Source organism: Drosophila santomea, chromosome 3R (genome assembly GCF_016746245.2).
Source record: "Drosophila santomea strain STO CAGO 1482 chromosome 3R, Prin_Dsan_1.1, whole genome shotgun sequence".
Taxonomy (NCBI): domain Eukaryota; kingdom Metazoa; phylum Arthropoda; class Insecta; order Diptera; family Drosophilidae; genus Drosophila; species Drosophila santomea.
The window spans coordinates 15,249,856-15,271,690 of record NC_053019.2 but is presented as its reverse complement, the minus strand read 5'-3'; the positions used below and the strand labels follow the sequence as shown (position 1 = coordinate 15,271,690).

The window sequence follows — 21,835 nt, the reverse complement described above, 5'->3', positions numbered from 1 at the left end:
GTTTTTTTTTGTTTTTTTTTAACTGTTTGGTTAAAATTTATATCGAAATTTACAACTGTGATAATATTGAAGTGAATAATTTAGAATAAGTCTCCCGGTTTATGCCGGTTTGGAGACTTCAGCATCTTACGCTCAATACGATTTCGGGAACACCCTTATTTACTTCCGGCATGTGTACGGTCTGGCAGCACCGCGACAAGAACAACCAGCTGTGCGGGTGCTAAAATTCTATTGCGCAACGCTGAAATTCTAAACACTCGCCTCGCCACACACAACTTAACTGACACCCGCTCAAAATGGTAAGTAATGCAAATTGCTGCAAATAGAAGCACTTTGCTAATCGAAAACAATTCAATGCCGCCCAGCAGGGCCCAATTCAAAGGTTGGTGTACACATTCGGTCAGCGCACCTGTAGCCAATTGCCGATGATCGGCTCAGCAGCGATATCCAACACAAAACCAACAACAATGGCCCTCTCCGTCCGCCAATCCTCCTCCTCCGTGCTGGCCACGGAGTCCTCCAACAAGGGAATGATTATTCTGAATCGTCCCAAGGCGCTTAACGCCATTAACTTGGAGATGGTACGTAAGATCTACAAGCACCTGAAGAAGTGCGAGAAGTCCAAGTCGCTGGTGATCATCAAGGGCACAGGTGAAAAGGCCTTCTGTGCCGGTGGAGATGTGCGTGCTCTGGTCGAGGCGGGACCTACGGATGAATCAAAGAGCTTCTTCCGGGAGGAGTACAGCACGAATGCCCTGATCGGAAACTATAAGATTCCCTATATCGCCATCATCGACGGTATTACTATGGGCGGTGGCGTGGGTCTGAGTGTGCACGGCAAGTACCGTGTGGCCAGCGATCGGACGCTGTTCGCCATGCCCGAGACGGCGATTGGCCTCTTCCCGGATGTGGGTGGATCACACTTCCTGCCTCGACTGCAGGGAAAGTTGGGCCTTTACCTGGGTCTCACTGGATATCGACTGCGCGGAGGCGATGTCTTTTACTCGGGCATTGCCACGCACTATTGCGAGAGCAGCAAGATCCCCGATCTCGAGACGGCGCTGCTTAACTGCCCGGATGCGGATGATGTGCCTGAGCTGCTGCAGAAGTACCATTCCACGCCAGAAAAGCCCTTCTCGCTGCAGCCTGTCCTGGAGCAGATTAACAAGAACTTTTCGGCGGATTCGGTGGAGGGGATTCTGGAGAATCTCCAGAATGACGGCAGTGAATGGGCCAAGAAAACGCTTGAGGTGAGTGGTGCACAGTTCACTAAGTGATAAGAACATAATCGGATGTTAATTGGCTAAGCCAATCATCGCTTGACGCGCGCTTTTAGCGCCTTAATATTTCATCCGTTTCCAGCCAATTAGCGACTCTTTAGTTGCAGCACGACTTTTCTTTATTAGAACATACAAGTTACACTAGCCCATAAAACCACATCCCAGTCCTTGTTGCAAATTTCTATTAGCGTTAGATTTAACATTTTTGTAAAGATATTTTTTTGTCACGATATGTTTAACCTTATTAGCAAAATAAGAAATATTTTTATTATTGCAACTTCCTTTACTCTAGACCCTCTCGAAGATGTCTCCCACCTCGATGAAGGTTACATTCCGTCAGCTAGAGCTCGGATCACAGCTATCTTTGGCTCAGTGTCTTATTATGGAGTATCGTCTGGCCGTGCGTCACTTGGAGCGCAGTGATTTCAAGGAAGGTGTTCGCGCTCTGCTCATCGACAAGGATCAGAAGCCCCAGTGGCAGCCAACTAAGCTGGCCGATGTTACAGAGGAGCATGTGCAGTGGTTCTTCCGCAAGCTGCCGGATACCGAGGAACTCAAGCTGTAATGTAGCAACCTAGTTTTGTTTTTGTTTGAGCCTAGCAAACCTGTTTGTCTTCCGTTGAGCCGCTCATTATTATATACACACAACTAAACATCTCTGTATATAGCTATGCAAGTTTGAGTTACGTTATGCATGGTTCCTTGCCTGCCGTTTTGCAATATTCTTTTATATATCTTTACCGTTCTGTGGCCACAGTTTGATGAGCTCTGTCGGCTAATTTTCCGCAATCTCTTCTCTGTTTCATTCCAACAGCGAATAACTTCGAGGAAGAGTCCTATTCGCCGGTATTTACCAATAACGATTGTGAAATTCAATGCATTTATATATATGATATACATATATGCCTATATATATTATATACAATTCGTAGTCCTAATACAATCAATAATTGTGCCTAAAGAATCGTTAGAATTCGTTTACCAAGAATAAAAAGAAGTGTATACTTTTAATAACTGATCGTTGTTAGTTTCTAAGCGCTGTTATCCTTAAGCTTGATGCTGTCCTCCACCATGTTGGTCAACTCGACTAGCCTATCGATCTGGGTGGCCTGAAAGTTTAGTTTACCCAGCTCCTGCCTCCAGGATGTGACGTCCACTCGCAGTTGGACGCGAATCTTATCATCGTCAGACATGACAGCCGAGCTTCCAGTCGACACAGTCGCGGATCCACCACTTTTTACATTTCGCAGGCGTCGCAATGACTCTTCGGTTTTCTGCACGGATGTAAGCACATCGCTCACCACATTGAAGTACCTATATTTCGAATAAGAGTTCAGGGATATTCTAACCTATCGTACCATTATACTCACGCCTTGGTTATGTGACTAGCAACCTCCGACAATATCTGTTCCACCACCAGGGTGCCAAGCTGGGACTCGTTCTGCTGGGCAAAAGCCTTCAGGGGTCGAAGCATTTGCTCCACATAGCTCGAACATCGCGTGGGAACCTCTCGATTCGTCTTGCGATATAAGCGCGGCAAGTCGTTTACCTGGCGCACATTTTCCGTTTCGCATTCTCCGATCAGCAACTCCACCAAGGTCTTTTGTATGTTAGTCAAATGCGCAGCTAGCGTGTCGGCTAAGCAGGACATCGATTTGGCCAAGACATCGCTAAAAATGTTCGTTCGCTGTTCAGTAGGCACTGATTTAATAATCAATTGCTGAAGCTCTGGCAGGTACGCGTCAAGCTTGCAAATGTCTGCATGGAGGGCAATTAGCAACTGGTTACGAGTGTAGGGCTTTGAAAAATTGCTTCCCTTGGACAGAGCAATTGCATCCGTGATCCACCGCGAAAGACGCAGCACCGTCTGTACATTAAGTTTGTAAAATTTCGGAAATACTTCGGGGAGGTAAACTCCCTCGGCCCAACACCGTGTCATAGCCTCCATCGCTGCATTAAATGCCGATATTTTGTAGTCCTTATCGGTAAGATTATCTTTTAAACTCTCATCCAGGAGCACCGGCTCCAACTGGGCTTCAAATTTACCGGCAATTTCCTAGAATCATTAAACATTAATCAAAAATTCTATTATAAACTTAGTTACATACTTGAAAGCATATTTGGAAGTAAACCGGAAGATTCCAGCGAGCCTCAAAGTTTTTTGTTTGCTTGTGCTGGCGATAGAACGTCACGGCCTGCTCTCCAGAGCAGGTCAATAGCTCCTCTATTTTACCCAGGAAGTCGCGAGTACACTTGTATTTCACATAAAACACCTCCGAGTTGCCAGGCGCAAATATGGAATTCATGTGCAGTTCAAGGCGCGTCTCCACATCAGACCAGTAACTATTAACCACGAAGTTAAAGCCCGGAAACTTATCTGAGTAAAGAGTAAGGCGCAGCAAATCGGTCATGTGCAGCGATATAAAGTTGAGGATCTTGCTGTAGATGCCAGCCAATCCCTGTGGCGAGTTTTGCAACTGTTGTTCTCCAATGACGCCAGCCATATACGGTGCCACCACATCCTCGCGGAAGGCGCTCTCAGCCTGGTCACAGGCATTTAGAGTTATGTAAATGCGCAAGCAGCGCTCCAAGGATTCCGGTGCCGAGTTGCGGGCCTGACTAAGAGCATTATTGAAGAAGCGTCGCAGATGCTGATGCAATTGCCCTTCGAGCTGTTGGATCTTTCCTTGATGCTCGGGGTTTAAGTGCTTGGAGCAGTGTTTTTCATGGAACTTCAACTGAATCAGGTCCAGGGCAGCGCGCTCTAGGTCAACGGCCTTAATTGGCTGTTCTCCGCTGAGCTTTCTGTCTATTAGATCCTGAAGCTTGTTAATGGTCTCATACACCTTCTTTAGGCTTTGCAGTCCGCGTTTAAACTCGCGAAGCTGCCGCTTCTCCTCCAACTGGGCCCGCAGCTCGGTCACGTTCTCGTCTATCAAGCCGTGAATGCTCTCGATGTCGCTGCGGAACTGCTCCAATGGCTGTTGGATGGTCTTTATATTCTGGTCCAGTCCCACCAGGTTTGCGCTCAAGTTTACAAAGTCTGCGTAGTCCTCGTTGATCAAATCGATCATCGCCGCCCGCAAACCTTTGAGATAAAGTCCCAGGTTGTCGCGAAGCTGCTCCAGACTGGGTGCATTGCGGTTCTTGTGCAGAAACTCATCCACCGAGAAGTTGGTCTGTTCCAAGGAATTTTAGCAAGCGAACAAATCTGACATGGATTACTTTACCTTCATAAACTCATTCTTGTCGAAGCACAGTTTCTCCGCTGTACTGGTGGAGCCAGCGGTCAAGTGAGCTGACTTCTTGACCGGATCATGCATTGCCTTAGGGCTGGAATTAAATTATTTGTATGTTTTTAACAAATTCTTGCCACGAAAGTTTCTCGGCTATCAGCACCGATATCAGGAGGCGATATTTGTCGGCGACTATCGATATGGCCGATACCTCACTTATCGGACATTTGTTTACAAAAAATTTTTGCCGACGCGATTAAGAGAAGTGAATAGAATCCAAACGAACATACACATTTACTTTCTTGAAGCCAGTAAAATAATTTGCGAAAGCCGTTCATAATGCCGAAAAACGGAAGTGCTGGTCATCGGAATAATGCCCCCAGGAAGCGCCAAGTTCCGGCTGCCCAGCTGGATGAAGAGAATCCCATTGTCCAACAATTTCGAATTTATTCCAATGAATTGACCATGAAACACGATCGCCACGAGCGGATTGTCAAGCTAAGCCGCGACATTACCATCGAGTCTAAGCGGATCATCTTTCTACTGCACTCCATTGACTCGCGTAAGCAGAATAAGGAGAAGGTCCTGGAGGAGGCACGTCAGCGCCTGACCAAACTGATCGAAGTGAACTTCAGGGCTGTGGCCTTGGAACTGCGCGACCAGGATGTCTACCAGTTCCGCAGCTCCTACTCTCCAGGACTGCAAGAGTTTATCGAGGCCTACACCTACATGGAGTACCTGTGCCACGAGGATGCCGAGGGCGAGAACGGAACCAAGAGCGTTTCTGATTGGCAGGCCATTCAGGCGGTGATGCAGTACGTCGAGGAGAGCAGCAAGCCAAAGGAAGAACCAACTGAAGGCGAAGATGTGCCGGCTATAACTCAGGACGAGAGCCCCAAGAAGTTCCAGTTTTTCGTGGACCCCACGGAATACATACTGGGACTTTCCGATCTAACTGGGGAACTGATGCGACGCTGCATAAACTCGCTGGGCAGTGGTGATACAGATGCCTGTTTGGAGACCTGCAAGACCCTGCAGCATTTCTACACTGGGTTGGTTAGTTCTCCCTTAAAAAAAACTCAATTAACTTCCATTTCCCTTCAGTTACATCAGTCTGAACTGTCAGAGAGCCCGGGAACTTTGGCGTAAGATCACTACCATGAGGCAGAGCGTTCTTAAGGCCGAGAATGTCTGTTACAATGTAAAAGTTCGCGGTGGAGAGGCTGCCAAATGGGGCGCCACTTTTGATCAAAAGCCAGCCGATGAAGTGGACGAGGGCTTCTACTAATGGAACTCCATAGACATAAGTTTTCATCAAGAAAATATATATAAAGCTTATTATTTGGTAAATGGAACTTATTATTCAGGTTAACAACGAATTTGAATGTGTAGTCTAATCAAAGTCATCGCCACTTATGCGTTGGCTATCAAACTCCAGATCATCATCCTCATCTTCGTCTATGTCTGCGCCAGGACGGTAGTCCGCATCCTTGTCATTGTCGCCTCCAAAGGGTTCATCCTCCTCATCCGTGCATGAGTCATCATCATTCTGCCGTTGGGATTGTCGTTGACGCAGACGATTTCGAATGTTTTGCGCGGAATTGACTACAGTGACCTTTAGCCAATTTAATGTCGAAGTTAGCCAAGCTTCCTACTTACAATCCGCCGGATGGGAGTGATCCTGGAAGTGAACTGGGTTACGGCGATAGCAAGAGTTCCCGTAAGGACAAGCTGGAGTTCCAAGGGGAGGCGCTGGAAAAACTGGTCGCCGGTAGTCCTGGTCGCCCGGATGAGCTTCTGCCCTTCGATGAGCTGGATTTCGCCTGGCATTGGAAGAATGTATTTCTTGAGTGGATAATGTGGCAGTTGGTCAGTATGCATCACCTGTAGCATCGTATGCCGAAGCGACAAGAAGTCCTAGTGCTGCTCGAGGATACGGAAGAGTCGTCGACGGCGCCCTGTGCATTGTTATTTGTGGGTTCGGTCTTTATAATCACAGTTGCAGGTGGAATTCTATTGTCCGCTGGTTCGGTTTTAATCTGGATCGTGGGATCTGTGCTTGTGGGCTCGGCAGAGGGATTATCTTTATCCTCCGCATCGTTTACTGGCTCAGCTTTTATTTTAATAGCAACTTCGAGATCTGTTCCATCCTTAATAGACGCCACCACGGGTTCCTCCGATTTAACGCGCTTTCTTGGGCTGTTTTCTGCGTCATAATTTTCATCGCCATTGTGTGTGACATCTTCAGAGGATTTTCGTTTAGTGCCACTACCTGCTTCCGGACTGTTAATTGCTATGGTCTCATTGGCCACTTTTTCCAATGCCTCTGGGACACTCATTATAAGCAAATTATGTTAAATTTTCAAAACATTAGTATTTCACAAGAACGCTAATACATTTGATTTTGGTGGCTTGCAACACTACACGATATGGTGATGGATCTTTGATATAGTTTATACTTGTTTATCGATAAATCATTGGCGCCGATTTCTAATTCGTTCATTTAAATCGAGAATTCAAATTAACTATTTGTAGTAGACGTTTTATTTTTTGTACAGTTTTAAATACATATTGAATCATATAACAAGCAAAATGCGAATACATTGTATAAATATAGGATCCCGTGTATGCGTCTTGAATAACTACTTAGTTTGTCTATTCGTATGTGTGTATATGTAATTGCTTGTGGCCCAGAGACGGATTCTCCAATCCCACGGATCTATGGATAGGTTGGAGCCTTGCTCATGGCACCTCTGAATATGTATGTATTTGAGTATGTAGTTGCTGCAGCCTTATCTGCGGGGTAGGGACACCGCCCAAGCCCCAACCGACTGCAATTTAGTCGCATGGCACATTCGTGATACTGTCTTGGTCATGGCGGATCCAGGGCGACTGCTGGGCGGGTGGTCATTGCATTAAAGGTAAAACAAGCGATATGATCGAGAGGGAAAGATCTTTTGCGGGATATGTGACAAGCGGGCCCGCTCCTCGCCCAGTTGCTCAGTCCTCCTGGAAGGTCGTCATGCGTATCCTACAGAGTTGTCTCAGGAACATGGTTATGGCCTTGTTCGTAGTCCAGCCGCAGGTCAACAATCTTCTGCTCCAGCTTCCTCACTCGCAGCTGGTACTTGCGCTTGCTGTGATCCAACATTTGTCCCAGATTGCTGAAGGGGGATATGAAATATTTATTTAAAGTAACGTTTAAAATCAAGCGAATCTTACTGGTTGGATTTCTGAAGCTCGCGCAAGTTCTGATGCAGTTGCTCGTATTTCTCGTCGAAAGCCTTTTGCGAAGCTGTAACATTCGCCAACAGCGTTTGTATGCGGCCCTTGAGCTCCGTTTCTCGAGTTAAGGCCTCCACCAATTGCTGCTCTGTGAGAGCCGCATGCTCCGCTTCCGAGTACGAGACCCGGTTGTTTGCCTGCAGTTGCTTCAGGGCTTCGTGGAGTACACCCACTCGCTCGTTGGCGTTTTGGCGTTCCTGCTCGGCCTCTTCCATTTTCGTCTTCAGCTGTAAGTTCGAATCGCGCAGTTCCAGTATTTCTTGCATAATCACTGCTGTCTCCAAGTCAATGGGCGACTTCTTGTCCGCGCTGCGCAGTTCGTGCTCCTTTTCCAAAGCCAAGCGCTTTCTTTCGTATATATCGCTGAAGGGTGATTCTAGACTGACAATGGTATGCTGGACATTTGAACGGCGTCCCTTTAGCTTGGAGACGTGGTACCGGAGGCGGTTGTCGTCGTCGGCACACCACAGACGGCCAGTCTTTGGAACATCCTCTGGGCCCAGGTTGATGTTATGCTGCCACGGTCCCAGGCTATTCTCACACACGTTTTTCTCGCTATCCAAACGGGCCAGGAGGTGCCTGGCCACCGCCTCCACTGATCGTCGGCTGTCTTCCGCTGCCATCGATTTCTCCCCCAGCAGTGCCAACCTAGAAGCCATGATGCCATAAAATAAAGACAACAATGCAGCCAAGTCACCATAAGTGGACTTACTTGCTTTCAAGCAGAGCCAACATTACGTCGTAGGCCTCGATGGCGCGATCACTGCAGTTCAGCGCCAATTGAAGAGCAACCGCATTGGACTCATACTTTCCGCATAGCAGATACAGGTGCTCTGTGTGCTCCTTGCATTCGTCTAGAGTCAGTGCCAACATGGTGTTTCGCATCTCCAATTGCTCAACACGTCGTTGCAGCCGCTCCAAATCTTTGCTCAAATGCAGAGGCTCCATAAAGTTCTCCATGAATAGGTTTTGCTCCTTAAGCTCCGACACTAAATGTTCGACCAGATTAATTTGCTTAAAAGAAAATGGTTGAAATGTATTCGCTGAAAAATGTTCGGTCAACACACCTCGTTGCTAAATGATGTATCTTGGGATGGCTCTTCTCCGGATTCATGTTTGCTGGCGCATCGCAACTTAACCCGTTCCGCCATTTTCGGTACCGCTGGTATACGTTTTTGCGGGCTGGTTAGGGAAGTGCAAACTGAAACATCATGTTTTTAAACCATTCTTGTGATCAGAAGGGATTACTTATATTACCATTCAAATCATTCAGTCGCTGTCCGCACTCGTTGACTTCGGACTCGCAGTCGAATGCGACTTTGGTCTGCTCCTCGACCACAGCAGCATCCTTGGTGGAAATCTCGGATTGAAGAAGGGCAATTTGGGCTCTCAAGTGCAAAACTTCCTCCTGCAGTGCCTCCACTTGCCCCTTGTGGCTAAGTTCCTGCGGCTTGTGTGCAACATTCCCCACACTGGTGGTGCTGCAGGCGCCTTCGAAGTCATCCAGTGGTTCCGTCTGGCACTCGGCATCGGGATTGGTGAGGTTGAGCTCGGAGTTGTACACTGAACCCTCCTGAAAGCTGAGTTCTAAAAATTGGACTGCGGATTAGGGGTTTGTTTCATTTATATGAACCCGTACTCACCACTGCCTTCAGGCTCCTGCTCCTCCATAATAACGTGATCCTGCTTGCTGCGCAGCTTCTTGCTCAACTCTGCGATGACACAGTGCATCTCAGTGATGCGACACTCGTGTGCCTGGCTGACAACCTCCAAGCGCTTGTGGCATATTTCCCGCTCCGTGTTGCTCTCTGTGAGCTGCCTTTCTGCCTGCTGCAGACGCTGTGTTAGATCCCGCACCCGGTTTTCCAGCTGTTGTACAGACAGTTGCTCAACCTGGAGGTGTATCAGAAGGAAAGATGCGGATTAGAGGTTTCTAAGAGGCTAGCCTTGGGGTCATCACGTTTATGGGTCGCCTGGCCAGCGGATGAGCCATCAGCGTGTACTCCCAACTGCGTCTCTTGTCGCTGGGCACCGATGGCGTATCACTGCAGCACAGGCAGCTCAGGCTGCGCGGAAGCAGTTGCTCCGAAATCATGGTCCAGTGGAAAATTTTGACTGGCGATTACGTCGTCATCCAACCGCGGATGCATCCGCGCTCTCCGCCGCTGCAACTTGACCCTCAGCCTTCCACACGCATCTGCGCACTGGACGCCAACCGAAATTCAAACCCAAAACACTTTAAAAATTGAACCTTGAAAACTCTGCGTTCCTTAGCAGAAAATTCAAAACAACACAATTATGAATTTTAAAGTATTTTTTGATTCATTTTAAAGTTTAATTTAAATTGAACGCTTTTAAGATCAGTATCGATTTTGTTGATTTTAGAGATGGTTATTTTTTTCAGTGTGGGCACCATTACTCACTTTGTTGACAATGTCTAGCGTGGAGCAGCTGGATATGTTGTTGTCACTCTCGGTAGTGTCCCGCTGCGTGTGCTCCGGAGAGTCCAGGTCGCAGGATCCCACCAAGTGTCTGCCACCAGGTCCTCCTCCTCGCGGCGAAATGCTACCGAAGACGTACTCGAAATCCTCGCCAGCAGCGCTGCCGGAGTGCTTGCCCTGGAATCCGCTGGAGTCGCGCTGCTTGCCACTCCGACGGGGCACATCGGTAGCTATCTTGGCCACCCGGGCGACCTGTACATCATTCGACATGGTGGCGATAGCGGTTGCAACGACTTCCCGACTAGAAATGGCCTGATTTCGGCCGCTTAATGATGACTTTAGATTGCTTCTCCATTCCCAGGATATGTGGCACTATTGTTAACTCTACATGGCTCTTTTAAAGCGTGTCTTAAGGCATTTTTAATTCAAAAACTCGAAATTACTCCAGGCAGTCGGGATATTTATTGCATTCTTATCAGAAAATGTATACCCAGAAATGAGAGTGTGTGAGAGTGTGCCTATGCTAACAGTATACAACACTCCGAAATATTTATTATCGATAACTTGGGCGCGCCTTTTAAAACCTGTAAGCTAGACCTTTTGAAAATGTCCATATTTAACAAAATAGCGATTTAATAATGATTTCTTTTATATAATCTGGTTTTATTGTACGCTGTTGCGGTAATATATATATATTATATCTTTTGTCAACACTGAGATATGGTTCCACCTATTTTTTTGGGAGTCCTCAATTGAACTAGTATTTCTCTAAGGAATAGCCGCCAGATTCTCTGCTCGTATTGTCACCATAGCTTCATAGTCCCGCATGTCCAGATCGTGAAGTGCTTTCTGCACCAGAGTGGCCAGGTGAGGCGGCAGGTCCTTCAGATCCTCCATTCGTTCCCGTGCCACTGCACTGGATATCCGCGGTGTGCCGTTGCAGCGGCTGCTCAGTCCGCAGTTGCCGGAATCTGTTGTGGCGGATGAAGACTTCTGGAAGTCGTCGGGCTGCACATCTGCCCCGTACACAGACGAATCCACCGACTCGGTTGAAAGCGAAGACATTCCATCGTCGGACTGCAGAGCCTCAACGGACTTGTGCTTTTTGGAATCATCACGATCCGCTGTAGTGGCGACGCCTTCATTATCTGGTTCAAGGGACGGAGTGCTGCTGATGTCGGCGTCATCGACCATGGCAGAACAATAACCATTGAGAAGCAGCTGGGAGGGCGCATAGCCATATTCCACGTCCTCCTCCTGCTCCTCGGTGTTGTCATCATTTCCGGAAAGGAGCTGTTGCCACCGCTGCTCCAGCTCCGTCATCTTGCCAGCCAGTATTCTGCGGAAAGTATGTTTTCAATAAAAGATGTATGTATTGACTTCGAGATGGATATTTATACTTGTTGGTCTTTTTCTGGTGCGTCAGGGCCAAGTTCTTGTCGTTCAGATTGTCCAGCAGCGCCAGACACAAGGATTTTAGGTCGCTTAAGCTCTCTGTTTTCTGAGGCAGATCAATGCCACTCTCGAGGATTGTTTTTACTAGGGTACATTAAATTAGAAGGGAGCGAAAGGGGGGGTGGTAGTTACTCACCTTGCCGGGGGCTTAGAATGGTGTCCTCATTTGTGCCGCCACCGCTGAGTTTTACAATTCCCTTCTTTCTTTTTGCATCCAACATGGTCTGAATGATTTAAGCATAAAATAACGTAATTAAATGGTAACAAATTCTAGCTAATATAATACCTTGTACTTATTGATGCTCTGTTTCGTGAGCTCCAGTTCGCTGTCTTGGATCTTCACACGTTCATGCAGGTACTTGTTCTCCAGCAAAACACCATCAATGTCCAGGAGCTGGAAAATCAATGAGCTTCAAGGAAGTACCACATATAATATGTTAACATACCCTTGGATGCGTCTTCTTGGCCCTGAGGGCCACAAAGAGCTCATGATTAAGGCGATGTGCCTTGCACTTGTAGGCATCCCGCTCGGTGATCAGTTCCTCCTTCTCATCGATCACCGCCTTTAGGTCGAAGGCCAGCTGGGCATTCCGTTTCTTGAGACCCTCCAGGTGGCAAATGAAGTTGGCCCGCTCTCGACGCCACTGCAGCTCCTCCTTGTTGCGAGCGGCATTCTCGATGGCCATCGCCTGAACACGCGACTTGTTGCTGGCCTCCGTCTCCCGGAGGAGTTCCATGTCACCATGCAGTTCGTTGAGCCGTTGCCTCAGGGCTTCCACTTCCGTGCTGAGCTTCAGGTTCTGCTCCCGCGTCTCATGCAGCAGGGCTGCTAGGCTGGAGTTCTCGCTAAGGGCTCCGCATCCACCGACAGCCAGAAGTTCACTATTACTCTTCAGCGCGGAGTAGCGCAACTGCAGAGTCTCCGCCACCAGCTTGTACTGGTCCCGTTCCACGCGAAACTGCTCCAGCTCCTGCCGCAGGATCCTCAGTGCCTCCACCTTGCTCTGCAGTTTCCTGTGCACCGCCGAGGTCTGTAAGGGTGGGTCATACAACGCACTTGGTTTGCTTGGTGGGTGGGGGGCGAACTCACCTCTACATTATACGTGGCCATATGTTGACCAAATCCGTGATGACTAGCCACATCGTCCATGTCCATGCCGAATGCTTAAGTGGGTTTTCCGTATGCCGAGTTCTAGATGTTGACATTGACAGTGAATGGAAACTGGGGGCTGTCTGGAGCCAGCTGTATCACACTTTCTCGGGCTCCAAGGACTCCATTCTGGCCCAAACACGCAGCTAGAGTGAATCAATTTTACATGCGCCTGCGCGGTGAGTCCCAAATGTAAGCTGCATATGTTTTAAATTCGATTCATATCGATAAGCCTATTTTCTCTGAATTTGAAATAAATATTATTGGTTACTAATAATCTCTCATGGAACTAACCAGATACTAAAATTTATTCATAAAAATTCATCATTTATAGAAAACGGTTCGTTTTAATCTTAATAAATAACTAATTTTAAATAGATTTTAATGGATTTTAAAACAAACCTATTTACAATGATTATTGGATTATTTGTAGAAATACAATTTTATTAAGCAGCAGTTAGGTAAGGATTTTTTGATTTAAATGTCAAATTGGAAACAACCCCTTCTGGTTCACAACAGCTTTTTTGGCGCCTTGACATTGCACTTAACACCCTTCTGCGAACGATTTTCACATCGGCAATTGTGGCCGTTTTGAAATCCATTTTCTCCACTAGCTTTAGCATGCATTTTACTAAAGATATATGTACTTTAAAGAAAACATCTCATACTTTGCCATAAGCATCTACCTTTGAAGCCCATCTCCTCTTTTAGATCTGAATATAAAGTCATTCTCTCTGTCAGCTCCTGACCACCTTTCTGCCGTTCAACTTCTTTTGCTGGGCGGCTTCTAGACGTATGGGGCTTCCTTTGGACCGTCACCAAGTCCTGGATATGTTCTTTCATTGGTGGCACGATGTGAGACTTGCATTGCGTCCAACACGCCTCTCTGATATTGGTCGCCTTGCAAGTCCTACGAAGATGACACCTTCTGTTACTCGATGTTGGGCTTAGAACGCATTAGTTCAACACCGACCTGAAAATCGTTCAGATTGCCTTCTTTTTCTTACCCCATTTGTTTGTCTTTGCCTTTAATTTCCAATAAAGATTTCATGCTGTGCTCATTGTACGATAGCCCCGCAATCAACCTTCTATTGGTGGCCAGTAGTTCTTTCAATCCCCTTACATGGTTATTTAGCTTTAGACTGTATGCTTCTATTCTGTGCAATACCTTTTCTGCATTAATCAAGTGTTCGTTAAAAGAACGATCTGCTAGCTCAGTGGAATTCTCTTTTGTCTCCACAATCATGTCGTTGCAGTACAATGCCAGGCGAAATCAAATTGTATTGATTACTTTTTATAATTTGGAATTTTTGGGATAAGACTACTTTAGTAAAAGCTATATACTAGTTATATAGAGGATACTGAAAGTGCACAAGCAGTCAAGGAATAAATTAAGTTTTAGGGATAGGTCAAGAACTAAGATTTTCAGCGGGAGCTCATGGCTTTCGCAATGGTGACCATCTTGCGCACCACGTTAGAGTTGGTTCCGTAATAGGGATCCACGTCCTGTTTGCCCATGGTCACGTCGCACTCCATTCGCGTGGTGGTGGGCGCCACATAGTCCTCGCCGGCCGTGTCCTGGGCGGAAGCGTGAAACTCCAGACAGCGACTGACTGTGAGGATCTCTTCCAGGTTGGACACCTTGATTCCGGCGCCGGGCATAACTATAAAGTCTCTTTGATGTTTGGCTATCAGCTGTGCCAGGCAGTCCACACCATCGGCAGCCGTGGGTCGGAATCCGCTGCTCAGCAGCCGTCTGAAACCTAGTTCCCGCAACAGGTGAACATTTTCGTCCATGGACTTCTGGTCGGTAAGGTCGAAGGCGCGGTGAAAGGTCACTGGCAGACCACCCGAAGCCAGCAAAACATGCCGACACTGATCCACGTTGATGCTGCGATCCGGATTCAGGGATCCGAAAACGAAGCCATCAGCGCCGTTTTCCCGCAACAAGTCCATGTCTGTGAGCAGGGCGCACATCTCCTCGTCGCTGTAAACGAAATCAGTGCCCCGCCGTGGTCTCAGCATGCAGTAAATGGGCATTGTGAGCGTTTCCTTAAGGGTTTTCAGGGTGCCAATGCTGGGTGTCAGGCCACCTTCTCCCAATGCGGAGCACAGCTCAATCCGTGAAGCTCCGCCAGCCTCGGCGGCAAAAGCAGATCGTATGGAGTCAACGCAGACCTCCAACTTGATATCGTGGCTGGCCATTTCTCTTATCACTGATAAAAGCACAGGTAAACAAAAATAAACGAATTTCTTTTGTAGTTCCGATAGATCGATGTAAGTCAGCTGTTTCTGCCAGCATCTTCTACAGAATTAATCGATATCTAACCAAGTACGGTATGTTCATCGATAGAAACCAGTTAGTTTCCAGTGTTGAGTAGTTCGACGGCACGAAAAGCAACACTGTGCCTCTGCTGTTGTGAATAATTTTTGTTAATTCTTTAATTTGATTTGCGAGCGTCGTGCGAGCAAAGCGACGGACATTGCACGGAACGGGAATCGCAACTGGGTTCCTGCAGCATGCGCCAGGACACCTAGGCACCAGTAGAGAAGACCAAGCGCACTAGTAGCAATGACAATGGGCGAGCCCACGTCGTCTCTCGTTCTGCCCGTCATACTGCGGCCCATTTTCTCCCAGGTAAGTGAAACGGTCCCAGGTGCTCAACTCAGCTCCGCGCTGCTCTGCTCCGAACCCGTGAGCCCCGAAACGTGCCTCCGAACCCTTCAGCACCGCCAGATCGGGGCCTGTTGCGTAAACCCTTACATGGGGTACTTGGGTTTGTAATTGGCTAACTTTGTGTACGTTTACTCGCAGCTCGAGCGACGCGACGTTGGCGCTGCCCAATCTCTGCGCTCCGCCATTCTCAAGTCGGAGCAGAACAATCCGGGCTTCTGCTATGACCTCGTAGCCACAATTGTGCGGCGGGCCGATCTAAATGTAAACCTAAACGAGGCCGTGCTCCGATTACAGGGCAAAATTACGGAAGCGGACCGTAAGTAGCCACGCCAGCAGCTGCTAAGTTTCTTTGCTAACGACGATTCCCCCTTCCACAGTCAATGAATACCGCTTAACACGCACGGAGGAGCCTTTCCAGGAGCTCAACCGTAAATCCGTGGCTCTCAAGGTGATCCTCAGCCGCATACCCGATGAGATAAACGACAGGAAGACCTTCCTGGAGACCATCAAGTGAGTAAAAGCAACCAAGCTAAAACTCAGTACCTGCGAGAGTCTAGCCTTAAACTTACAACGTAATTTTAATGCATTATACAGGGAAATCGCCAGCGCCATAAAGAAACTGCTTGATGTGGTCAACGAGATCGGCTCGTTCATACCTGGCGTAACGGGCAAGCAGGCTGTGGAGCAGCGTAAGAAGGAGTTTGTCAAATATTCCAAGAAGTTCAGCACAACGCTGAAGGAGTACTTCAAAGAAGGACAGTAAGTGTCAAGAATCACCTGCAGTTACTTATTTACTATTAGTGTTATCACACGATACGCTGCGACGCCAAGGCAGCCGGTTTCTTTAATCGGCTCATATCTGGTTTCTTATCGTTTCGGGCCAACCGTATGGATGATGTCATTCCAATGGCATTCCGGGTATTGTTTGGTTTATCACTTTGCGGCGGAGATTCTGAGGGGCGGTTATAAGCCAGACCCCCGCCTATTATAAATTGTAAATGGTTTCGATTAGGTTCTGATGGCTATTACCGTTGACCTTTTCTTATAATTGAGGCCAAATTGCATTATTAATTCAAGTTGTTTTAGCAAGGATTTTCTAACCAATTTTCTTTGATTTTTATCTATTTTCAGACCTAATGCAGTATTCATAAGTGCACTTTTTCTAATACGGCAAACGAATCAAATAATGCTGACAGTTAAGAGTAAATGCGAGTAGAGAATTAAATCCTTTAATTATGGCAAATTTTAGTGGCATTTTAATTTTATGTTTAAATAACCATTAAACCACCCGAACCCAAGTCCAAACAAATCATAAACTCAAGAGAGAACACACACTTAAATACACAATCGCCCGACACTGTCCAAGTTAAATGTTTGAACGCAAATGAAAATCTGTTGTAACTAAATAAATAGGCCTAATTTATATCGTATATATGTATTACGCATACTCGGACACTAAATTCTTCGAAGCCTAAGCATTGTAATTAACTAGTGAGCAACTATTTATCGAGACGGAAGATGTGTGCGAGAGTTTCTTATTCGTTTACAATTTATTGTAAATAATTCATTACTTTTCTTTTAGAAGCAACATCGGCTAGTTTGTTTTTGTTTAGGAGAAGCGCCTACGAATAAATTTAAAATTAGTGGAAAAAAAACGATAAACAGGAAATGTATGTACTACGGGGATAAGACAAACAAGAACATGAACGGAACACTTAAATTTTTAACGGTTTTTAATTGTTAGAGTTTGAAATTTAAACACTATACATAATAATCTTTTACTTAATGATATGTTCTATTTGAAAACTGCGAAAGCGAAAGACATTAGTGGCCGACAGCACTATCAACAGGATAGAGAAAGAAATTATTTTAATTAATAAAATGTTATATGAAAATCGAAAACTAAGCAAAAGTAAAAGAACGGCAACAAACTCATAATGTAGACATAGCGAAAAGAAAACGACAAATAAATGTATTTATATTCCAAAACTGTAAAGCGTGTTTTATATCTTAATAATAATTGATAACTACATTTTTACGTAAAATAACTTTATAATTGGTAGTCTTAGGAATGATATGATCTTGGTATTACATTTAAATTATTCATATGAATTAGTTGTGATTGGAATAAGTTAAAAATACTTTTGTTGAGAATATTTTTCAAAAATCACAGATTGGAAATTTGAAATCAGAATCCCAGATTTCCACGCTAACAGAGGACAGCGCTGTTAACGGATAACAGCGAGAAGTAATATATAGTAAACCCCAAATAACAGGCCCTGGGCAGAAAGTCACCCACTTGCAACCCCAATGGAGTCCGAGAGCGGGAGAAAATTGCCCGTTTTTCAGTGTCATTTGGCTGAAAAATCGATTCCCCGCACACTGGATGGTGGGCACTGGGTACTGAGTACTGGGTTCTGGGTTCTCTGGGCCACTCTGCTCTGGCACACTAAGCACCGAGCTGGCAGTTGGGTAGAAATCAGAGTACAAGCCAGCAGCGCGACCGAGATGACCCACTTTTCGGTATTCGCACTGAGACCCAACTGCTACTACCCACTGAAAGTGGACAACTAGGCGGAGTTTTTTTCTATATAGTAGCAGTGAAGTGATCGCGTTTTTCGGATATATTATGTACAGCCTACGTAGCCTAGTGTAAACTATATGCATTTATGTGAATTTCCCAGCGCAAACGTGGAAGAGGAAAACAGGCGACCTGAAAAAGCAGCAGCAGCAGCAGCAAGCAAGAAGCAGAAGCACAAGCAGCAAAAAAGGTTCGCAACCCGTTCAAAGAAAAGCCCCAAATAAAAAATATTAGAAAAAGTTAAACGAAAAATAAGAATAAAATCCAGTGCTTCCGAAAACCAAATCCGCAATTTAAGCAAAAAGTGCCAGAATCGCGTGGTAAATACTTATTTTTCGCAAGCTGAAAAAAAGAGCTGTTATGCGAGCGAGCGAGCTCACGAAAAATTTCGCTGTACACCAAATGTTTCCCCAACAGCACCGCTGCTGCGTGAAAATTCCATTTTCTTGCCAATAACGGTAAAAAGCTCGCCGCGAGTGCAGTTCAAAAATCCAGTGAAAGATATAATGGTTCCGGGAAAATGGTGGGCCAGTGAAAAGTAAAAGTGTAAGCATATCGATAAAGGAAGAAAAACGAAAAAAAGCAGTCGACGTAAAACTACACTCTCCCACACTAACACACACACACTCTACCATACATACATACATATATCCACACATATACATACATATACAAACTCGCCCACTTGCTGATGCATATACAATATGCAAATGCGGGTAATCACTGTAAAACCGAGGCAAGCGAAATGGTGAATGAAACCGAAATTATAGAAAAATGCCTAAATAAAATCGGAGAAATTGGCTAAGAGGAGGAGAGTTCGGCTACATTTTGGCATAAAAAAGCGCGCACCCACACACACTCACGCATACACCCGCAACACACATACAGAGAAACCGAAACCGAAAGAGCGAGAGGCACGTAAGTAAAGTAAATGTAAATGGACAACGAAACTGGAGCAGCACCAATACCACTGCAAGTGCCAACGGCAGGAGCAGCATTTGTGTGTGTGTGTGTGAGCGTTTCATATTCATAAGCTTCCAGCAGCAGTAGCAGCAGCAGCGGCAGCAGAAAAGTCCCACTTTTTGGGTTCGCACTCTGGGGGCGGTTTTCACTTCACACTTGGCCCACAGCCTGCGCAACAACAATGTTAAAGTTGTTTGCTGCTGCGTGCGTAACACACATACTGCATACACATACACACGCACATATACATTGTACACCCCCCACACACACGCATGCATGTACTTATGTATATGTACACAAAAGGTATCTACAGCGTGCATGCGGTTACCGTTACCTTCCCTGGAGCGGAGTTTTAGTACCCGTAACAGCACTTCCCGCCGATAGAATGCTTTCACGCATTTCGTATATATTTATAGCCCACTGTACTCAGTGTGCCATGCAACGATCGACAGTCACGCGTCGATAGCCTGGTACACGGTGCGGATACTTAATACAATATTTTCGCAACAATGACGGACTTCCTACAAAGTGAATAGCTTCATAGCTTCGTACTGTAATTATTAAAAGAATAAATTTGAACTCAGCTTGATTTTTGCTGTTAATGAATTAAAACTAGCTAGTTTACGTAGTAAATTATCAGGTTGCATGTACATACATATGTACATACATTTTATACTACCATACAAATAAAAGGCTTTAATGTGCAAGTATTCAGTCAAAATTTCTTAAAAGCCAATAAGAAGATCACCAGCGTAGCAAAGTATAAAGAGCTTCTTGGAAAAGAAAAGCCATTATAATTTTATTGGATTTTTTCGAGCAGGATTAATCGCTGAGTTTGGCCAATTTTGACAGATGGCAATCATTCAATAATTTATATGCTGGGCTGCCAGCCAAACTGCGGCCATGAGATGTCCACAGGAGGGGATCCCCCAGCTGCTCTTCCCCTTTCCCCCCTCTTGGCACTTTCCACTTCCCATTTCCCGGTTTAGTTTCCCACCCCATAACTGTGCTATGTTTTTTTCTATAGTATTTCTGCGCCAGAAGCGACGAAATTCGTGCGACTATGTGTGTGTGTGCCTGTGTGTGAGCAGCTTGTTATAAATAGGCAAGATAGTTTTTGTGCTCGTGTTCTGGTTCGCTTTTTTCCTTGGCTCTGCGATTGAGGTCATGCCAGCAGCAGGATAATGAACTTTTCCCAACATCTTCAACGTAATTGTAATTGTAATTGCTCGACTTTAAAAAGTTTCTGCTCGCAGTGTTATTTTTAGTACCTACCACTCGTCATAGGCTCGAGTACTTTGTCGACTATTTATGCATGTAATTGTCGGCAATGGTGGCAATGGCTGTTGGCCCCCGGCTTTCCCCAGCTTTAATTGCAGCAATTAGAAGCACTTGATTGTTATGGCCCAAGTGTGTGAGCATTCAATTAATTGAACGACAGCTCATTAAGGCATCGAAGAGCAGGCAAGGGTGCTTTAAAACTTGCAGCGATCTTAGCTTGAGAATAAATATTAGCTTTGTGTGGCCAATTTTTGCCCTTTTCGTGAGTTTGTCAAGACAACCGATTTCAGATGCTAATTAATTGCCTTTCTTTGCAAACTTGTCTGTCAACACACAAGGTGGAAATTGCCATTTTGCAGTTGCAACTTTTGTTCTCCGCCTTTTTTCCTGGTTTCTGGGCACTTCATTTCAAAGTAAATCAAAGTTGCAGCGCGCCAAAAACTGAAAACGCAACAAAGTTTTTAAATTAGTTTGCCGAAGTTTGCGACCAACAAAGTTGGCAGGAATTTGTCGTCTTTTTTTTTGTGGCTTTTTGCAAACCACGAAAAGTCAACGAATATGGTTTTAATTACGACGTTTTTGCATATTTCACTTGTCGCTGTACATTTGTAAATGAAATAGCGCATACGCCACGTTGTGCGGAAATAAAGATACTGATACCTTCTCGTTCCCAGCCTTCGCCCTGTTAGATAATGTGGCTCAGTTCCTAGTGAATGGGAATTTTCCATTTAATTTACTCCGATGGCCACAACGACTTTGGCCAGAATGTGGGTTAATAGAGTGTAAAGCATCGCCAGGCCGCAACCCAGTTTCGGCTGCTTTGCTGTGTTCCACCGGCCCTCCTGAGAGGCTGCCCCATGCGCAGTCCGACGCTCCAGCTAATCTGCACTTTAAGAACTCATTAAAATTTCAAGCCTCCTCTCAGCACCACCAGACATCGATGCCTTATCCTTCTTGAGGCCAGAGGTTAAATGTTTTATTTTAAACTAGATCGCTTGACTTACTTGCAGCACTTTAACCAAATAATGACCAAGGATTTCAGTTTAAATTTAATTATTTACCACTCATTGGAAAAGATTATTCATTCGAAGACTCAGGCTCATTTGATTAATAATAGTACTCATTTTGATGATTTTTTCGCATTAGCTTGATAAGCTTAAAGTGACATACTTTTCGGCTTATTAATAGCTTGATGGAATGGACCTTTAACCAAAAATAATTAATTCATGATGCTTTCAATTTTGCACTGTGTTTGGGAGGCTGGCAAACAAGTCGCCTGTGACGTAGGCGCCTACTGCTGTGTGTGTGCGTACGTGTGGGAGTGTGTGTGTGGGTGTGTGGAGATAAATGGTGCCAAGCACTGCTCAAGTCCCCGAAAGTGTGCGGCAAACGGTGGGGTGCTTAAAATAGTCACCGACAGGCACAGACAGACACTATCGCTGGGTGCCCAGCGGAGGGTTAAGGCAGAACGAGGGGAATGCTGGTG

General features: G+C 45.8%; 9 protein-coding genes across 27 annotated transcripts in view; 4 read left to right on the top strand and 5 right to left on the bottom strand.

Moving 5' to 3' along the window:
* Nucleotides 1-150: 150 nt before the first annotated feature.
* On the top strand, nucleotides 151-2,298 carry LOC120451256 (3-hydroxyisobutyryl-CoA hydrolase, mitochondrial). 3 transcript variants are annotated; one of them, XM_039634783.2, is made up of 4 exons: nucleotides 151-299; nucleotides 369-1,250; nucleotides 1,573-1,841; nucleotides 2,095-2,298. In XM_039634783.2, the coding sequence occupies exons 1-4, from the start codon at nucleotides 297-299 to the stop codon at nucleotides 2,099-2,101; spliced, it is 1,161 nt and encodes a 386-aa protein (XP_039490717.1). In that variant the 5' UTR covers nucleotides 151-296; the 3' UTR covers nucleotides 2,102-2,298. The 3 variants fall into 3 exon arrangements, with proteins under 3 accessions (XP_039490717.1, XP_039490715.1, XP_039490716.1); XM_039634781.2 differs by having other exon boundaries at nucleotides 160-299; nucleotides 366-1,250; XM_039634782.2 differs by having other exon boundaries at nucleotides 160-299; nucleotides 366-1,250; nucleotides 1,573-2,298.
* LOC120451251 (conserved oligomeric Golgi complex subunit 2) lies at nucleotides 2,144-4,728 on the bottom strand. Its single transcript, XM_039634773.2, has 4 exons — nucleotides 4,511-4,728; nucleotides 3,389-4,459; nucleotides 2,651-3,336; nucleotides 2,144-2,594 (listed from the first exon to the last, which is right to left on the bottom strand). The coding sequence occupies exons 1-4, from the start codon at nucleotides 4,601-4,603 to the stop codon at nucleotides 2,312-2,314; spliced, it is 2,133 nt and encodes a 710-aa protein (XP_039490707.1). The 5' UTR covers nucleotides 4,604-4,728; the 3' UTR covers nucleotides 2,144-2,311.
* A 10-nt stretch (nucleotides 4,729-4,738) lies between these two features.
* LOC120451257 (translin-associated protein X) lies at nucleotides 4,739-5,866 on the top strand. Its single transcript, XM_039634784.2, has 2 exons — nucleotides 4,739-5,568; nucleotides 5,621-5,866. The coding sequence occupies exons 1-2, from the start codon at nucleotides 4,856-4,858 to the stop codon at nucleotides 5,802-5,804; spliced, it is 897 nt and encodes a 298-aa protein (XP_039490718.1). The 5' UTR covers nucleotides 4,739-4,855; the 3' UTR covers nucleotides 5,805-5,866.
* On the bottom strand, nucleotides 5,821-6,942 carry LOC120451259 (aprataxin and PNK-like factor). 2 transcript variants are annotated; one of them, XM_039634786.2, is made up of 3 exons: nucleotides 6,401-6,942; nucleotides 6,176-6,339; nucleotides 5,821-6,121 (listed from the first exon to the last, which is right to left on the bottom strand). In XM_039634786.2, the coding sequence occupies exons 1-3, from the start codon at nucleotides 6,853-6,855 to the stop codon at nucleotides 5,910-5,912; spliced, it is 831 nt and encodes a 276-aa protein (XP_039490720.1). In that variant the 5' UTR covers nucleotides 6,856-6,942; the 3' UTR covers nucleotides 5,821-5,909. The 2 variants fall into 2 exon arrangements, with proteins under 2 accessions (XP_039490720.1, XP_039490721.1); XM_039634787.2 differs by having other exon boundaries at nucleotides 5,979-6,131.
* Nucleotides 6,943-7,069: 127 nt separating this feature from the next.
* On the bottom strand, nucleotides 7,070-10,756 carry LOC120451249 (colorectal mutant cancer protein). Of its 2 annotated transcripts, none has more exons than XM_039634771.1 (7): nucleotides 10,225-10,756; nucleotides 9,445-9,694; nucleotides 9,059-9,388; nucleotides 8,869-9,002; nucleotides 8,514-8,815; nucleotides 7,739-8,449; nucleotides 7,070-7,680 (listed from the first exon to the last, which is right to left on the bottom strand). In XM_039634771.1, the coding sequence occupies exons 1-7, from the start codon at nucleotides 10,510-10,512 to the stop codon at nucleotides 7,548-7,550; spliced, it is 2,148 nt and encodes a 715-aa protein (XP_039490705.1). In that variant the 5' UTR covers nucleotides 10,513-10,756; the 3' UTR covers nucleotides 7,070-7,547. The 2 variants fall into 2 exon arrangements, with proteins under 2 accessions (XP_039490705.1, XP_039490706.1); XM_039634772.1 differs by lacking the exon at nucleotides 10,225-10,756 and adding an exon at nucleotides 9,762-9,989.
* A 128-nt stretch (nucleotides 10,757-10,884) lies between these two features.
* On the bottom strand, nucleotides 10,885-13,082 carry LOC120451254 (coiled-coil domain-containing protein 149). The gene is made up of 6 exons (XM_039634779.1): nucleotides 12,788-13,082; nucleotides 12,144-12,728; nucleotides 11,984-12,091; nucleotides 11,834-11,921; nucleotides 11,643-11,781; nucleotides 10,885-11,581 (listed from the first exon to the last, which is right to left on the bottom strand). The coding sequence occupies exons 1-6, from the start codon at nucleotides 12,851-12,853 to the stop codon at nucleotides 11,011-11,013; spliced, it is 1,557 nt and encodes a 518-aa protein (XP_039490713.1). The 5' UTR covers nucleotides 12,854-13,082; the 3' UTR covers nucleotides 10,885-11,010.
* A 188-nt stretch (nucleotides 13,083-13,270) lies between these two features.
* Nucleotides 13,271-15,072, bottom strand: LOC120451260 (copper homeostasis protein cutC homolog). The gene is made up of 2 exons (XM_039634788.2): nucleotides 13,534-15,072; nucleotides 13,271-13,478 (listed from the first exon to the last, which is right to left on the bottom strand). The coding sequence occupies exon 1, from the start codon at nucleotides 15,050-15,052 to the stop codon at nucleotides 14,273-14,275; it is 780 nt and encodes a 259-aa protein (XP_039490722.1). The 5' UTR covers nucleotides 15,053-15,072; the 3' UTR covers nucleotides 13,271-13,478; nucleotides 13,534-14,272.
* Nucleotides 15,073-15,229: 157 nt separating this feature from the next.
* On the top strand, nucleotides 15,230-17,513 carry LOC120451262 (programmed cell death protein 10). Its single transcript, XM_039634791.2, has 5 exons — nucleotides 15,230-15,485; nucleotides 15,663-15,840; nucleotides 15,902-16,034; nucleotides 16,119-16,283; nucleotides 16,656-17,513. Exons 1-5 carry the CDS (start codon nucleotides 15,420-15,422, stop codon nucleotides 16,738-16,740), a joined length of 627 nt encoding a protein of 208 aa, XP_039490725.1. The 5' UTR covers nucleotides 15,230-15,419; the 3' UTR covers nucleotides 16,741-17,513.
* A 427-nt stretch (nucleotides 17,514-17,940) lies between these two features.
* LOC120454585 (peripheral-type benzodiazepine receptor-associated protein 1) overlaps nucleotides 17,941-21,835 on the top strand; it is a 28,470-nt gene continuing 24,575 nt past the window's right edge. For 5 of the 15 annotated variants that reach the window (XM_039640025.2, XM_039640024.2, XM_039640022.2 and 2 more), the window contains exon 1: nucleotides 17,942-18,295. In XM_039640025.2, coding sequence (XP_039495959.1) covers nucleotides 18,186-18,295 — 110 coding nt within the window. In that variant the 5' untranslated portion in view covers nucleotides 17,942-18,185. Of the gene's footprint in view, nucleotides 18,296-18,377; nucleotides 18,652-21,835 lie in introns of those variants that run through there. The other 10 variants (XM_039640021.2, XM_039640033.2, XM_039640034.2 and 7 more) reach the window with 4 other exon arrangements.